Genomic DNA, 17960 nt, shown 5'->3' with positions numbered 1-17960 from the left:
TTGGTAATTTGGACATTATCCTATTCCCAGTGATTCCTAACCTTTTTTTTTTTTTGAGAACCTGACGAAAGCTATGAATCTTTTTTCCAGAAGTATAATAAAAACACACATATGCCCAAAATGTTGCATAGAGGTTTTGAGCATTCACAGCCCACCTGGAATCCATTATTAGATCCCACCAACTATAAATGCTGGCTCTACAGAAAGTCTCCTAGAAAGAAGTGAACAGTTCAGCTGTGTTTTCTACCAAGATGACTGGCAACAATATGGAGGATGGACAGGTGGGAGTAAAAAAAAAATCAGATGGTAAGGTTATTGCAAAACACGGGGTGCCAGCAGCAACACCAGAATTAAGGGTTTGAAAGAGGTGGGAGAGAGAAACATCGCTGAAGTGGGATTGATAACCCTGAGTGAACACAGAGGATGTTGAACAAATATTTTGTGGTTGCTTGTCCTTATTCTGCCTATTCAGTTATAAATCCCCTGTAAAGGATGGCCGGGCCAGTCTGTATTCACAGATGTAGGCAGAAATGAAAACTAACCATGCAGGATTTGAACTCCACATTCACAAAAAAACCTCAAGTCTATCCAAATGCTTAGACTGCAGAGGGCTGTAGAGTAGTGAGTTCACAGGCTAAGGGACAGATACTGGTAGACAGAGAAAAAGATAAAGAGCCATGGCAGACAGCAACTCTGGGTAGGAAGTAGTCATGGGTTGCCAACCCCTACTGATGTTTCCCTTTTCCTTACCCGGGGCTTCCTGACTCCAGAGCAGATTTAAAAATCACTGAGGTAGGTGGTTGGTTTGTTTTACATTTAGAATGAGGAAATATTACTAAGACCATTAGAGAGATACTCTGAAGGATTTATTGCCCAAACTGTCAAGCTTGCAAAACCGTTTCCACTACCCATGCCTCCCCCAACTCGCTGCCTATACCAGCAGCCACAAGTTAAAACTAGAATGAAATAAAAAAAAACTAGAATGAAATGCTATCAAAAGAACAGAAATATACAGTAATTACAAGGACCTGTGCTTTTTAACATACATTCTTCAGAGCAATAATAGGTACTGAACTACGTTGGATTTATCTTCCAGTGTGCTGGATAAAGGAGATGGTATCTCCTTGAACTAGAGAATTGAAGACAGATCTTATATTTCAAAATCCTTAGAAAGATTGGCACTAGTTGTTTCTCATATACTTCCCCTCACTTCTCCTTCCTGTGTTTGTTCTGTATTCTACATACAACTTTAAGGGACAAATGTAAAATAAGTAATTGAAGATAAAAATAAAGCAAAGTTCCAAAGTATTTCTCCATCTACTAAATACATTTTATTATATTCACAATAATTTCAATTATTACCACAGGTAATTAAAAAATCATAACCCTTTCCTTCAAGGGGTTTGTAGTTCATCTGGAAAGATAATTATCATATAGAGCAATAATCTGGAAGAATTTATACCATGAATTCTTTATTAATTAGTCACAGATTAGCAGTGTATAGATGGGACATGAAGTACTTGCAGCTTAAGCAAAATTATCACACTTATTACAGTGGTAAAAACCTGTCACTGGGCCACATCTTCTGAATGAATACAGTAGATTGTGAGCAAAAGTGGAAACAAGAATGTAAGAGCAAGACAAAGAAAAAAAGTGATAAAGAAAGAGAAAGAAAGGACTTTAATTCTGAATGTTTGTGTCTCGATATTGAAATGGGCACTTAAGGATGTACCTGGTGTGAATATTGAAATGGGACATAGTTTACACTAAAACCCTATGAAGCTTCGTTTACAATCATTTTATCAAAACTTCTCTTGACTCAACTGGCACAGTGAGGAAGAGTTAGCCAAGATCTCCTGACAACTCTCTGAACGATGACATGGCAACTAGTCATCTCTTCCAGTTTCTCCAGTCTCAATTCTAATTCAGGCTTTTGGCCATCAAGTCCTAAGCCATATTAATTTCTTAGCTTTCCAGTTCTCTCACCGAATCAGAAAAAAGAAAATGTTGTTGTTTTTTTTCCTCCATCAGGAATGCTTTCTCTATGATTCCAACCCCAACATGTGCTTCCCGGAGCCTCAGATGTTTCCTTAGCACTACAGATGTTTTGTAAATTCATTTCAGCAAAAGTTGCCAGTGCTTCAGAAACTATCTGTGGCTGATTGGACTCAAGCTTGGACAGAACTTGAGTTAGATTAGATGGAAATGGAAAGTGAACTTCTTGCTGGCTCGCCAGGAGCTCAAGAATTCCCAAAAAGAGCAGAGAAGGAATTTCCTTGGAGGGGGGTTTCCAACGTGCCTGTTTTGGGGAGTGGAGGGTGTGGGAGCCCTGGAAGTAACTCTTCACTGTTTTTCTTGGTGTTGTGCCTACACACTCTTGTGCATTGGAGGTTGCTCTCCTTTTCACAGTATAGAAGGAAACAACAGCAGTAGAAGCAATAATCAGAAAGAGTAGCCACACTTTAGAATTCTAGGTAAAATAGCTGTTGTCTCATACCTGAGAAGAAAAAGCTCTGAAATGCCCAAATATCCCTGCATGAGCCATAAAAGATGATAAGTATGGCCACAAATATGGGAATGATGAGTATTAAAAAAACAGCTGGTGACCCTACAGTTAACCTTCGTGCTCTCTCTCTCTCTCTCTCTCTCTCTCTCTCTCTCTCTCTCTCTCTCTCTCTCTCTCTCTCTCTCTCTCTCTCTCTCTCTCTCTCTCTCTCTCTCCCCGTAAAAGCAATGAAATTACTGCCTTCAGTCTTGTACTTGAGCAATGGCTGGATTCAGTACTTGGACTATCATTGTTTAAGAATGCAAATTGTTACAGTGGACAAAGAAAACCAGACTGTCAAAACATCTGCCTCTAGTAAAAACTTCAAGTCTCCAAGACCATGTATATTATATATCTAGATCTATGAGCCTATATATCTATATCTATATCTGTATCTATATATCTATGATATATTTATATCTGTATATTTATAGATAGATAAATTATGATCTAGATATATACTTGATATACATAATATATATGTTTGTATACTTACCCATAGCTGGTTTGTAATCTCTATCAGAAGAAAATATGTAATAGTATTTATATTGATATTCTATCAGTACCATAGTGGAGCATTTGAAATGCCTCTGTTCCCTAAGCTCATGCTTTAAAAGTAATAGAAGCTGAGAGGGATAGGATATTTTCATCTATGCCCTCCTCAAGACAAGCTTATTCAAGGCACTAAATGATCAACTGCAAACTTCTTGAATGATAAGATGTGTTCATATCAGCAATTACTGATTTTAATCCAGCTGCATATGTGTTCTGGTAGAACTTTCCAGGATGAGGAGAGGTTCTTAAATAGAAGAACTGTATTCCAGCCTTGTCCTTGGATACAATACAAAAATATCAGCTTACTATAGTTCTGAAATGCAAATCTTACTGAAGCATTTGACATCCAGCAGAGCCAGGGTTTTGTTTCCTAAAAAAAAAAGAAAGAAAGAAAGATAAAAGAAAAAAAAAGAAACTGTCTCAATTCTGTCTCCAAGTTGTTGTTCCAAGGGTGGGGAAGAAGCTGAGGACAAAATAACTTTTGCAAACTAGAAACAATTCATAGTTCTTGTCATTTTTACAAAGAGCTTGTGTACTGATCAATGCTGTTCAAAGAGTGAGAAGTGATGTTGTGGCTCACACGTATAGCAGCACCCAAAAACTAAAGCAGGAGATATCCTGTTTTCCAGTGATGCGATACAAATTCTCTTAAAAGTGGGGTTGGAGCCAGACCAAAGAATGGTTTAGAGGGGTTCAGATGCCTCTGGCCTCAGAAGACGTACACACCCACACACAAACATACACCAACACATTATTAAAATAATTTTTAAAAACTCCAAATAAGAGACTATACCTTATGTGTGCATTGTGAATTTTCATCTTAAGACTGTGAAATTTGATGGTGATTTCATTACTCACTAGTGTGAAGACACAACAAGTTTGCCATTTGCTATTATTAAATTATTGCCCACATTAAAAATCCAAATGAGATCAAAATTTGAAGGCTTTCAGCAATGAAGAAGGCTATATGTGAGTATAAAACCTACCTCCCCAGTTCTAGTGGTGTGCCTTGTGGGGAGACAAAGCTTGTGTATTCATAGCATGAAGGGAGAGACAAAATGATTGGCACCCACATTCCAGAGCTACAGTATCAATGCTCACATCTCCAGCTCAAAGATCAAGTGGAGTTTGTGTAGCTAGTCAAGTTGATCTGCCTCCCAAGCTGCCACTCTTCTTCCTGTACAAGACGCAAGTTGTTCAACCTCACAGAGGCCCCATATTCTTATTTGTGAAATAAGACAATAGTTCACACATGAACTCATCATAAATATTTTGGTGTTCTTCAGTGCATGTGGCTACTTAATACTTCCCAGTGCCCCCCTTCACCACTGTCTCTCCAGGCTTGAGTGTAAGGTGCCCTACCAGATTCTGTAAAGATGTGTTTGAATGTGTGCAGAGCGCTATGGAAGGATAAGGTAGACAGGTACCCAAAAGTCCCATTGTCCTGGATAGCATTTGTGCCTTGTTACAGAACTGACTTCTTTCTCCAGTAGCAAGGGACAGCCTTCATGCAGTGTGTCACTGGCAGTTCATCATATCCCCCAACAGTGCAGCTGTGATAAGAGCCAGATGATTCTAACTTCCAAGAGCAAAGCCAGCAGGAAGAGTGGTCTGTGAAGGCACATGCTCCGCTGTTCATACACCATGCTGCTTGAGAAAGCACACCCAAAACCTAACGGACTTTTACAAGAACCCAGCTTAATGTCTCTAAGCTCTCGGGGGCAGGGGGTCACAAACCCTACCATGTACCATTGGCAGTGGAACCTGTATTCCATGTTGTTAAAGAAGCCAAGGATTAGATAGGATTTGTAGAGACTTGATATATGTAGGAAAGTTAAAAATGCAACCTGCAGATTGTTTCCCCCGAAGCTAGGTTCATAAGTGGATAACCTGTTTCTATGGATGAATGTCTCCCCTGTGCGTGGGCACACCAAGGAAAACTGCTTCTACCATCATTGGAGGAACTGCCCCTCTTAGAATTTTGCAATGTGTGATTTCCATTTCTCCAGCCACATCGAAGCTCCAAATGGCTTACTACATGCTGTCTGTCTTTAAGAGGAAGAAAACCAGGGGCTCAAGTACCTTCCTGCTAATATCACCATTGTAAAGAGCACTCTTAGCTTCACTCTGTAACCATTTTGTTGCTTGCTTTCGAGGCTCGGCTGATGTCTGAAAACCACTTTTTTTTCTAAAATAACTTCAACTGCTATATGACTTCAATTTTACAAACACTTCAGCACCTACTTTTTTCATGCAGTTCTATATAGGTTGACCTCTTACTACACCACTTAGGAAAAAATATTTTCCAAATACTTTATATAATCTGCCTCTCTGCCGTTATAACTTTAGAGACTTTTCTTGTTCATTTGTCCTTTATTCTTCAATACTATAAATCTGATAACCTGTCCAGGTTCCAATGAATTGGCTTTCCAGATAAATTGGTACATAGGTTATTCTAAGGTTAAGTTTCTATTGGATGGTGAAATGCAGGGAAACTATTACTTGATTTGATCTGAGTACTTAACTGTTGTAGCTGTCAATCTTGGGGCTGTTCATCTGAGACTTCGTTGGCATAATTGGTTCTGGAATTCACTACAAAATTATCAGATGGAAACCATGTTTAGACAAGCCAGGAGTGGCAAGAAAATGACATAATTTGAATTTATGGAAGTTTATATTCACAGAAGGTATAACATGATCTTCCATGTGGTTGCTACTTTTTTATGCTTTAGACCTGTTAACTGGACTGCAACAATGGATTGATGTTATTGGATTATTGATTGCTGAGTTTTCCAACACAAAAATAAATATGATTCATCAAACATTCCATTTAAAAGTCAATACATGGCACCGGAGATCTAGAAATGGCTAGAATGTTTTCTAATGAGTAATTTTATACACATGCTCACATTTTATGTGATTATAGAAGCATGACTTGGGCCTTCCTTCTCTTATTATTTGCTTGGTTTCTCCCATGATGGCAAAAATCAGATGTTCTCTGACCATTCGTATTCATCTAATAACCAAAATAAAACAAATACTCCAAGGCTAAGTAGACTTGACCCTTTGACTCAAAAATTATTCTTTTATAATTTTATGCATGCATATGATAATGTATTTCAATCATATCCGATTATTCCTCTACTACCCCAACTCCTCTCAGACACTGCCCCTGACTTCACAACTTTATCTTTTTTTTGAAAACCCAGAGTCCAATTAGTGCTACCCATGTGCACATGGGGGTAGGACAGCACCCACTGCAGCACAGGACATCAACAACAGTCGCACTGATGAATAAAATGATTCTCACTGTCCTGTAAGCTACCAACCGTCAGTATTTCCTCAACTAGTGAGCCCCATCCCTCTTCATGATGTACTATCTTCAGAAGCACTACACCTTCCATGAAGTTTAGGAGTGCAGAGACCCTGTCAAGCCCAGAAGACATTATTTTGCATCAGTCTCCCCCAACCTGTGACTTTAAAGTCTTTCAGCTTTCTCTCCTATGAGGTTCCCTGAGTCCAGGTGTGGAGGGGTCGTGATAGCAGACGTCCCCCTTAGGACTGAGCACTCCACTTTAACTGGCTGTGCGTCTTTGTAGTAACCACTATTTGCTGTACAAAAACCTTCTCTGATGATGGCTATAACTTGCACTAGTCTGATGATACAGGAGTCCTTTGGCTAGTTTTGGTCATTTTCCTACTGGTGAAACATTGACTTAATGACAATTTCATTGTCGTTACTTAGATCTCTGTCACCGGTGTTCCTAGTTAAGGCCATTGTCTATCCCATCTAACTCTGTTACTGGAATTTCTGTCCTGTTTCCTAATCTCATGACCACTGTGTTTAATGGTGTGCATCACTATCTGAAATATTGAAATTAAAGCTTTGCATGCATGTGGTAGGGATAAAGCTGGAACGCACTGGCTTGGCTATATAGAAGTTTAGATTTTTGGTTTCAGAAGTAGCCAGCATTGCTTTTAGCAACCTGTTCCCTACCATTATTTTTCAGCAAGCTTCAGTTTTTTACAAAGATGTAACTTAGATTTTACTAATTGAGAAGGGTAAGGCTTAAGTGGGTGACTTGGGATGAGTCAAAACAAGGGATTAAACTAGGAATGAGGTATCTGCTGGCTGTAACACAGAGCAAATGTGCCATCCATGAAAAGATGAGGCACTGTAGTTGTTGAATCTACAGCTCGAGCCCATATTAAAAATTGGTTTTTTCTGCTCTCAAGCAAAATCTAGAACTGTCACCTCCCTCCTATCAATATTTTGGTCTCAGCAAGAAGAAATCCCTTGTTCCACACATCCTTCTGAACTAAACTGAACCGGAAAGGCCAGCCAGCAGGCTCCTTTCCAACAGGAGAGTGACTCCACAGCCAGGCAGAGATTTTAGAATTTTGCAATTTGGATCAGTGTTGTGGTTCAAGCACTCTTAAGTGAAGCCAGGTTAGAATTGATGGTTCTTCATCTTAGATTTTAATTATGGGTCCCAGAGTGAATAGTTATATACATATCCATGTTTGTGTGTATATGGCTCTATTTTTGTGTGCTACATAATAATTTGATCAACCTAAATCACTAGGCTAAAAATGCTGGCAAAAAGTCAAAAGGGCTGCATAGTCAAAGGAGAGAAATAAACAAGAGTTCAATCAGGCCAGACACAAAAGTTGCTTGTATTGAAGATTATCTCAAAGAGTACAATAAGCAAATATTTTGGATTTTAAATGACCTGAAAGTAATTGCTCAAATATTGTTTCTTGTTGTAGATGTAAAACCCAAGCACAGTCAAAAGGAGGAAAATTATTTTCTCTAACATTAAACACAAATACAGTTGAAACGAGCTATGTTTATCCTACTTGCTAAAAGAGAACTTGGAATTTCTTCTACTTGAAGAAATAGATCTGGGCCTCATTTCTAAGACTGCACATGATCTCTTTCAAAGAAATGTGAACACTCATGTTTAGCTCTGATGGCACTTATAACTCTCAGTGTAGTAAAACTATAGCTAGGGAAGCCTCACTATCGAGCCTTTCAGGGTTGCCTTTGACAAGGCACATGAAGCAGCATTGGCAGAGTTTGAAGTGGTCCATTGGTAGGAAAGCAGACAGCTCTCCTTCATTCTCTGAGTGTTGTCCTCAGAGAGCGACACTCCACTGAATGCTCTGGCCTCACTTCACACAGAAACACGTTCATGTAAAATTTCTACAAGTGGGATTTTTCTTTTTCTTCTTGCCTTTTTATTGTCATATTTGGATCTCATCAAAGTTATCTCTCTCATTTGACTCATTCCAGTTACTTGTGAGCCAAGGTATTTGTGATAATGCTTCCATCTCAGCCACACCATATCTGAGTAAGAAAAGAAAAACACCATCATAAAAAAGTGTATTTGTTACAGAAATGGTACTTAGGAAATCTCTGTATCTCTTTCTAGAGCACCCCTCCCCCTTAAGAACCCTAGATGGAACCTAGCACAGTGCACATACCAGGCAAGTACCCTGCTACTGAGCTTCATACCCAGCCCTCATTTTATTTTGCTTTAAGAAAAACTATCACTGAATCACCTGGGCTGTTTTGAACTCTCTGAAACTCAGGCAGGGCTTGAACTTTTGATATTGCAACCTCGAGCTCCTAAAAAAATTGGGCTCAGATTTGTGCAGTCAAGACCAGCTCAACTATCCTAACATCCACTCACAGAAAGCAAGTACAGAGTGTGTCTCAAAATATGTGATGATTTTTTTGTACAGAAATGACATTGGTGGTACTCCTTTCTCACTGGGTAGTCTAGTGAATCTGAGCACCCTTTAAGGTGTTCATTGAACTTTGGAGTTCAGTTCTTTAGGAAGGACACAGGCTATGAGGTTACAGATGGGGTTCTGTCACCCATAGTGTGTGACTCCAAATTCTGGCAGCTCAAACCACAAAAGAGATGCAATATGACAGGCAGTGTCAGGACACTACTGTGAGAAGTCAGGGGTTGCAGGGAATGATGCCTGAAGAGTGCAGTGCCGTAACTACACTCAAAAGTAGTTGCCTGACAAGCACATTTCCTGTAGCTTCACAGGTCCCAGCTGTGTTGATATATAAATATATATGTATATATATTGTTGTAATAAAATGTGCTTAAAACTGATCATTGTAACCACTTTTGAGTTCTCCCAATTTAGTAGCATCAAGAATATTCACATTTTAATGCAACAGTAAAACCTGTCCTTCTGTGGAGTATTTTACCTTTCAGAATGGAAATTGTCTACCCAACCAATCCCTCAGGTCTTCTATCTCAGTCCCTATTATTTATCCTTCCATATTTTTGTGTCTAATAACTATGGCTACCTAAGGGACTATGTGATTGGAGTCACTCAGCATATGTCCTGTTTTGCCTGGCTTATGTTACTTAGAATAATGTCTTCAAGGCTCCCCCATTGTTGCTACATGGGTCACAGTTTGTTTTTGAGGCTGAGTAACATCCCTTTGAATGATTGTACTACATTTTGTATGCATCCATCTATTCATGGACATTGGGTGGTTCCTATTTTGGCTTCTGTTTTCCATGAATTATCTGTTAATCCTCTCAGTGAATCATTAGTGAAAGGCATTTTTAGTATTCACTCGTTTTCAGGATAAGAAAACAGCAATAAAGAGTCTATGTAGATGTTTCTGCAGCCAGGAGGCTGTAGAACCAGGATATCCTCCCACGGTGTGCTGAGTAGATCATATTTTTGGCTTACTACCCTAAACATCTCAGCTCTCTTTTCAATGATATAGGACTGTAAGTGAAACATGGGCCAGTTAAAGTCCTATTTACATTGCTGAAGAATATAAGATGAATGTTTTACTCCAGCACTAATATCAACTTAAAATCATCCAGCTAATCACCTATATGTGTGCATGTGTGTACGGGTGTGTGCATGTGTGTGCAATGGTATAGCTAGTATATTGTTCGTGTTTGCTAAAAAGGGAAATGAAGGCATTTGGGGGTTATAAGTCATTTGGTTAAAGGTCACTAAAGCGCAGAATTCACACCCAAGCTCATTGTCTCTAGCTCTGAAGCTTTTGCTGTTAGCTATAGCACGGATGCTATCTGTAAAGCCTGTGAAGTACAGCACGGGGGCTAGAATGGGAGAGCCGCTACATTCACAGCAGATGCCTTTTCCCTTGGGAAACTGTAGAATAATAAACCATTCCATTGGTCTGGAGAAAAATCTCTGCACTACTGAAGTCATTTCATACAATTGCTCTAGTTAATAAATCTGGAACCTGAGAATGGAATTGCCACATAGAAGACGTCTGCTGTGTACACCATGGTCAGGCGTGGGAAGCTGTGCTGGTGTGTGCACGCCAAACCCCCCAGAGCAGCAGTACGTCTGAGGGATGGAGTGTACAGGGTCCATGGATCACAGGCAAGGTGACTTTAGTGCTGTCTGTCTTCCTCTCACCTAGATAACGCTTTCTCTGAGACTCTATTATACAGTTGGTCCATTAATGAAATCTTTTATTGTCAGTCCTAGCCCAGTAGCATTAAAATCAAATATCCCTGCAGTTAAACAGGCATGCATTATTAAAGGGAAAAGTATCCAGTGTAGGATTTCAATTCAAGTGTGACCATCATAGAGAGACAGGCACCCAATGTTAGGATTGGTGTTTAAATGGGGACATGATGCTAACCAATCATCCTCTCCTATTTCTTGCAGAGTTCCAGGACTGCACGCTCAGAAGAGGACCGTGAAGGCCTCTGGGATGCTTGGGGCCCTTGGAGCGAGTGCTCCCGCACCTGTGGTGGGGGTGCCTCCTACTCCCTGAGACGTTGCCTGAGTAGCAAGTAAGTCTTGTCACCATTGGGAACTTTGAGAATCAGAGACAGCTAGCTTGAATCATGGCTTTGTGGGTGGGGTCATGCAAAACATTGGGTTGCTTCTAAAGTAAATAAATGGAAGGGAAGAAATGGAAGACACAACAAATTAAATTTTAGAGGTTTCGGCTGTTATTACCATCTCTAACTAGGTGTTTAAATACTGTTTTGTGACAAACAATAGAGAAGCCATATAATTTCTCAAGAAAATTAAATTGTTTTTATGTTAGGTCTGGAAGGACAGTTTATTATTTGAAATGGTTCTGGACCCATTAGCTACAATATGGAACTCTTTGTAGCATGTATAAGTTATGATGATAATAACAGCACCAACATTCCATTGTTACCAGATAGTTTGCAAATGAGTGAGATATTGGCTTTGCTTCTGTAGACTTTCTAATAGCCAGATATTCCTTATAGATGTTGAGTTCAATAGATGATGGGTTTTAATATGAGGTTTGGAATGACAGAGACTTCACTAGAAACTGTGACATGACTGGTGGGAGAGATAACACAAAGATAGAAGTTTCTAACGGTTTTGAAGCAGAATGAAAAATGCTCAGGGTCTTAGAATGGAAAGTTTTTAATAAGAACAATAATAATTCAAATCTGCTTTCTGAGCTGTGTGGTCTGTGACTAGATTTGTCTCCAAACTATAAAATATAAAGTACCACAGCCGTATTTTTTAATGAAAGATTTTATTTGACAATGAAAAGTGTTAAAAGCAGCATGAAGAAGGAGCATTTGGTCAAAGTCACTGTGCAATATAATGTGTGAAACAGAAGACTATGTCTATACACTGGTGCTCTCAGACATTTTTAGGTTTAAATTAAAAAGTTTTCATACAAGTATATATTGTATGTTGAGCTCATTCCCTCCATAGCACCCTACTGTCCTTTTTGGCTCCTTTCCCTCTCTGACCTTATAGAGTTTTATGTCTGCTTCACATCATATATACGTAGAAAAGTTAATTTATCTGTATAAAACATGGGGTTTCAGAGTGAGAGAAAATAGACAGCATTTATCTTTCTGAGACCAATAGGATTCAGCCCAGTTGCACAAATTTTCCTGCAAAGGACATAACTATTCTTTTTTGACTATAAAAATTGCATTATATGTGTTCTGTATCTGTGCCTTTGTTGTTGGACACTGAGGTTGGTTTCATGACCTAGTGGCTTGTGTGACAATAACCTTTGATTTGCCAGTGTCTCTGTGATGGGTTGACTTGAACTTTTTTGGGTAAATACTCAGAAGTAGAGTAGCTTTATTTTCTCTTCTTTTACTATTCCCATAGATAAGACTTTATGTGTTACATTTTGTAAGAGTAGAGAGGGTAACCATATTTAGCTTGTTATTGAATTTAGTGAGAATGCTTGAGTTTTCCCCCAATTAAGTATAGTGTTGGATACAAGTCTATCATACAGTCTTCATCATGTTGAGGTAAGTTTCTCATAGTCTCCTTTTGTCTTTCTCATAAAGGGATGTTAGGCTATTGAAATGATCATGTGATTTCTGTCCTTATACACATTATGGGATATAATTTATTGAACTTATACATGTTGTACCACTCCTGCATCTATGGATGAAGTCAACTTGGTCAGGATGAATAATCTTTTAAATACAGTCACAGATTCTCTTTGCAAATAGTTTATCAAGAACTTTTGCATCTGTGTTCATTAGGGAGTTTAGTCTATAAGTTTCTTTTCTATGTAGCTTGTTTGGCTTTAGTATCAGGATAATGCTGGCTTCATAAAACAAGAGTTTTATAACATTCTTTCCTTTTCTGTTACATGGAATAATTCCATAAGCACTGCTGTTATCTCCTGCTTTTTACTTTTTTATTTTTTATAAATAACAACCCTACCATAAGTTGCCAAGGTTCTATATTTGCAATACAAAAACTTTCCTGTGTCTTTGTACCCAGTTACACTGCAGATCTTCTATCTCCTATGTCAGTAGACACTTTTCTATTTATAATGTACTCATTTCTTTTTTCTTTTTTTTTTTTGGTTTTATGAGACAGGGTTTCTCTGTATTGTTTTGGAGGCTGTCGGTCCAGCCTGGCCTCGAACTCACAGAGATCCGCCTGCCTCTGCCTCCCGAGTGCTGGGATTAAAGGCTTGCACCACCACCGCCCGCCTAATGTACTCATTTCTTAATTGTGCTTACATTTTGACACTTACGTTTTCATTATTTCAGTTGACTGCTCTCTTAATTACCGTTAGTTCATTCTAGGTCTTCTTGTGTCTCCAAGAATATTGCAAACCGGTTTTAAAATACAACCTCTTTCTTAAGTACCTTGTCTTCCTCTTAGGTACCTTTAATTTATTATACTCATTAATGTTTTTGTTTTCCTCACTAGTGATCAAACTTGTGTCCCAATGCCAGGCAAGTACTCTACTAACTAGGATACATCCCAACTCTTTAATGCCTTTAATCTCAGACAGCCCGTTAATTGGGAAAACAGATGGACTAGAACATTACTGGACACTCACACTATGGGTCAGCTTTTTTCCAAGTGGCCTTTTGAGTAGAATTATCTTTGGAATTGTGGTTACTGTCTAACTCTGGTGCCCATTTGGAAGGAGTGGCTGACAGCAGCCCCAGAATTCTAGCCTATGTTCTTTGCTCATATCTCATTGCAGAATACAGCAATGCATCTTTCTGGGCTTGGGTAGTTTTTAGTTTAAAGACATTTTTATCACTATTTTGATCATACATCTTGCTACATATCTGTTTAGACTTTTGCTCATCCTGCTTTAATTTTAGTAGGTCATATGAATCTAGAAATTCATCCATCTTCTTTAGGTTTTCAAATTTAAAGAAGTAGGAGATTTTGAGGTATGTTCTAAGGGTGTCATAAATAGTGGTATATTTTGTGGTGACTTCCTTTTCATTTCTGACTATTAATTTAGATAGATTCTTTCTCTTTTATTTCTTTTTTTATTATTTGACTTTTAAATAGCTTGTTTCACATGTCAATCCCAGTTCTCTCTCCCTCCCCTCCTCCCGCATCCCCACCATCCCCCCCAGCCTCCCACCCTATTGCCATTTCCTTCCACATAGGGGATATCTAGAGTCTGTCATTTCACTCAGGGTAGGGGCCAGGCACTCTCCTAAGAGTCCAGGCTGAGAGAGCATCCCTCTTTGTGTTATGGACACACGATGTCTGTTTGTATTCCAGGGATAAACCCTGGTCCACTGCTCAGGGCCCGATAGGTTGCCCAGGCCTCTTCACTGACTCTCACATTCAGGGGGTCTGGATCAGTCCCATGCTGGCCTCCCAGCTGTCGGTCTGGGGTCCAAGAGTTCTCCCCTATTCAGATCAGCTGTCTCTGCTGGTTTTGCCAGCCGATTCTTTGCCAATTTGCTCATCGCTCCTCTCTCTCTGTCACTGGGTTCCTTGGATTCAGTTCAGTGTTTAACTGTGGGTGTTTGCCTCTGCTGCCATCAGTCACTAGATGAAGGCTCCAGGATGGTTATAGATATCAAGTTCATTATCAGGAATGGGCATTCGAGGTGGTCTCTCCACTATTGCTTAGCTTGCCAATTGGTGTCATCCCTTTAGGTCACTAGAGGTCACGCTGGTGCCTGATCTGTCTTCTAACCTATGATCCCTCTTCCCCCTATTCTACCCCCCACTCAACCTTCCTGTTCCCCCATGACCTACTCTCTCTTCCTCTTCTCCCCCTCTCTTCTTCCCAGCTCCCACTCCCCCACCACTCCTCGCCGTGTTCCCCATCTGTTCAGAGGATCTTGCCTCATTCCTCTTCTCTTGGGTTCCATGCATATCTCTTAGGTTCTTTCCTGTTTCCCAGACTCTCTGTTATGCAAGTACAGCTGGCACTATCCTGATCCATGTCTAAAATCCATATATGAGTGAGTACATACCATGTTTGTCTTTTTGTGACTGGGTTACCTCACTCAGGATAGATTCTTTCTCTCCTCCCTTGTTAGCTTGGCTAAGGTTTATTTATTTTTTTGTCTTTTCAAAGAACCCACTCTTTGTTTCGTTTCATTGTATTACTTTTATGGCTTCTATTTCAATAATTTCTACCCTAATTTTTTTGGCATTACTGATTTTGAGTTTGACTTGTTTATATACATGTAAGGCCCAAAGGTGTATCACTACTGGAGATGGCTATAATATTTTGAAATGTAGGTACTAATAGCTATAAACTTTCTTTCTTCTCAGCCCTTCTTATGGTACGTCTTTGATTTAGGAATTTGTTGATCACCATCGTGGTATCTTCAGTGATTCATTCATCATTCCAAAGTGTGCTGTATGATATTCATAAGTTTGTATATATTCATTAGTTTCTGTTGTTGATTTATAGTTTTATTCTGTTGTTATCAGATAGAAGACCTTATTTCAATTTTCCTTTTTTTGTGAATACTTGCTTTCTATTGTATGATCTATTTTAGAGAAAATTCTATGGGTTGTTGGAATGAATGTATATTCCCTAATGTTTGGACTAAATGTTTTATAGATGTTTATTAGACCCATTTAATCTATAATATCAGTTAACTAAGGTATTTTTCTGTGTATATTTTGTCTGTATGATTTGTCTATTGTGAAAAGTAGGGTATTGAATTCATCCACTACTATTACTGTCTCTTTGGTTAATCTACGACTTTTAATAGAATTGTGTTTTGTGAAATTTCATGCATCCATTTCTATACATGTATATATACATACATGTCTAAAATTATAATATCCTCTTGGTCAATATGAGGTGAATCTCTGACAAGGTATGGGGTTGAAGCCCATTTTTTCATATATCAGAACAGCATTGGCTTTCTGTTTCTTGTTCCATTGGTTTGGAGTCCCTTTTCTGTCTTTTTATCCTAAAGTTGCATGTACCTTTGATAATGAGGTATGTTTCCAAGAGTCAGCAAATAGATCCTGATTTATTTATTATTTAATCTCCTAGTCAATGTCTTTTGACTGGGGAATTGAGGTGATTAATATTCAGAGTTATTTAAAAGTATATGTTAATTCCTGTCCAACTTTGATGTGATGTGTTTGATTTATCTTATTATGTTATTTTTTATTATTTATCTTAGAAGCCTGTTCTTTTCTCTCTTTTTTTCCTTTCTGTCTTTTTTTCCGAGACAGGGTTTCTCTGTGTAACTTTAGAGCCTGTCCTGGAACTACCTCTTGTAGACCAGGCTAGTCTTGAATTCACTCACCTGCCTCTACTTCCCAAGTGCTTGGATTAAAGGCATGTGCCACACCCACCCCCAGCTAAGTCTGTTCTTTTCTAATGAGAGACAGAAAGGGAGTGGACCCGGAGTAGAGGGGAGGGGGATGTTAAATGGGAGGAGGGAGAGGAAACCATAATTATATTATGTGAGAAAAGAATCTATTTTAAATAAAAAGAAAAATATAAAGTGTAAAAGCAAGGCATCTAGAGTCAAAAAAGAAAGGATACATTTTAACAATATTTACTAATGACATGGCATCCCTGTCTCATATTTAGTTTTTTTATATTTCTCAGTAATATTTTAGCAGTTGACATATATAATATGTTAATGCTTATTATAGTAAATGTTATTTTAGTCTTCATTCTTTAAGTTATATTGAAACTTACATATATGGGAATATAAATATATGGAAACATTTATTTTGTATCATAGCAAAAATTTGTGCTGAAGTGTTATTAGTGTTCATAAATTTTTGCACATCCCTTAGGATTTCAATATACAACTCTTATCTGTGATTTGTAAATTATGGCACAAATTTACTACTGGACACTATGGTACAATGTTGGGGATAATCTTTCTCATTTGGTGGCTTTTGGAAGAAAATGCTAATTATTTCATGTTGTGGTATGAAGTTAACTCTATTTTCTTATATAGCCTTTCTGTGATTGACAGATTCACCTCCAAGTTCCAATGCCTTTCCAAGAATAAATGTTAAATTCCCTCCCTCAAAAGAAAGAAAGAAAGAATGAATGAATGAAGAAAGAGAGAAAGAAAGAGAGAGGGGAAGAGGAAGGAAGGGAGGGAGGAAGAGAGGGAGGGAGGAAGGAAGGTTCTCTTTTACAGCTTTCAATATTTATTCTTTGTTCTGTATGGTGTATTAGTTATAGCATGACACTTGATGGGGAGTCTTTTCTACTGTTCTCTCTGGTGTTTAAACACCCCCAGAACCTAAATGATCATCTCTTTCTCTAGACTTGGGATTTAAGATCCTCTACATCAGTGGTCCTCAACTTTCCTAATGCTGTGACTCTTTAATACAGTTCCTCATATTGTGGTGACCTCCAAGCATACAATTACTTCATTGCTACTTCAAAACTGTAATTTTGTTACTGTTTATGAATCATAATGTAAATATGTGATATGCAGGATATCTGGTATGTGACCCCTATGGAGGTTGCAACCCACAGGTTGAGAACCTGTGCTCTAAATCAACTGAGCAAATCTCATTTGGACTTACAGAACCTAAGGTATCATGCACAGAGGCTACGCAGGTATGCATCAGTTCCCTTGCATATATATATATATTATGGCTTTTAGTTTAGTGTCTTCACAGGACTCCTCAGTAAGTGAATGAATGTGTTTCTGATTCTTGTGTCTCTCTTGGACTCTTGCTTCTGTTGCTTTGTCAAGTCCAACTTCAATGTGATAGTTTTTGTTTTTTTATTTTATTTTGCTATGCATTTATTTGCTAGGTATCTCTTAGAAGCCTGCTCTTTTCTAAGAAGAGATAAGAAAGGGTGTAGATCCCAATGGGAGATGAGGTGGGGAGGAATTGGGAGGAGTATAGAGGGAGGAACTATAATTAACATATATTATATGAGAAAATAATCTATTTTCAAAAAAGGGAAAATGTAAAATATTTTCCATGCCTTTAGGATGACATTTGTCTCCTTCTGTGCCCATGGTCTATAGACTTGATCTTTTTGTAGTGTCCTGTAGGTCTTGTGTGTTCTATTATACATTTAAATGTATCTATCAGTGTCTCTGCATTTCCAGTTTCCCTTTGCATCTTCAAGCACTGG

The 17960-nt window shown here is 38.5% G+C and overlaps 1 protein-coding gene across 4 annotated transcripts in view; it reads left to right on the top strand.

Annotated features, from left to right (window-relative positions):
* The window catches only part of Adamtsl1 (ADAMTS like 1), an 880796-nt gene that overhangs the window by 515444 nt on the left and 347392 nt on the right, over positions 1 to 17960 (top strand). For all 4 annotated transcript variants that reach the window (XM_040757202.1, XM_040757201.1, XM_040757200.1 and 1 more), the window contains one exon: positions 10793 to 10920. In XM_040757202.1, coding sequence (XP_040613136.1) covers positions 10793 to 10920 — 128 coding nt within the window. The remainder of the gene's footprint in view (positions 1 to 10792; positions 10921 to 17960) is intronic.

This window comes from Mesocricetus auratus, unplaced genomic scaffold (genome assembly GCF_017639785.1).
Source record: "Mesocricetus auratus isolate SY011 unplaced genomic scaffold, BCM_Maur_2.0 Super-Scaffold_100014, whole genome shotgun sequence".
In the NCBI taxonomy this organism is placed as follows: Eukaryota; Metazoa; Chordata; class Mammalia; order Rodentia; family Cricetidae; genus Mesocricetus; species Mesocricetus auratus.
This window is presented reverse-complemented; position numbering and strand designations above follow the sequence as displayed.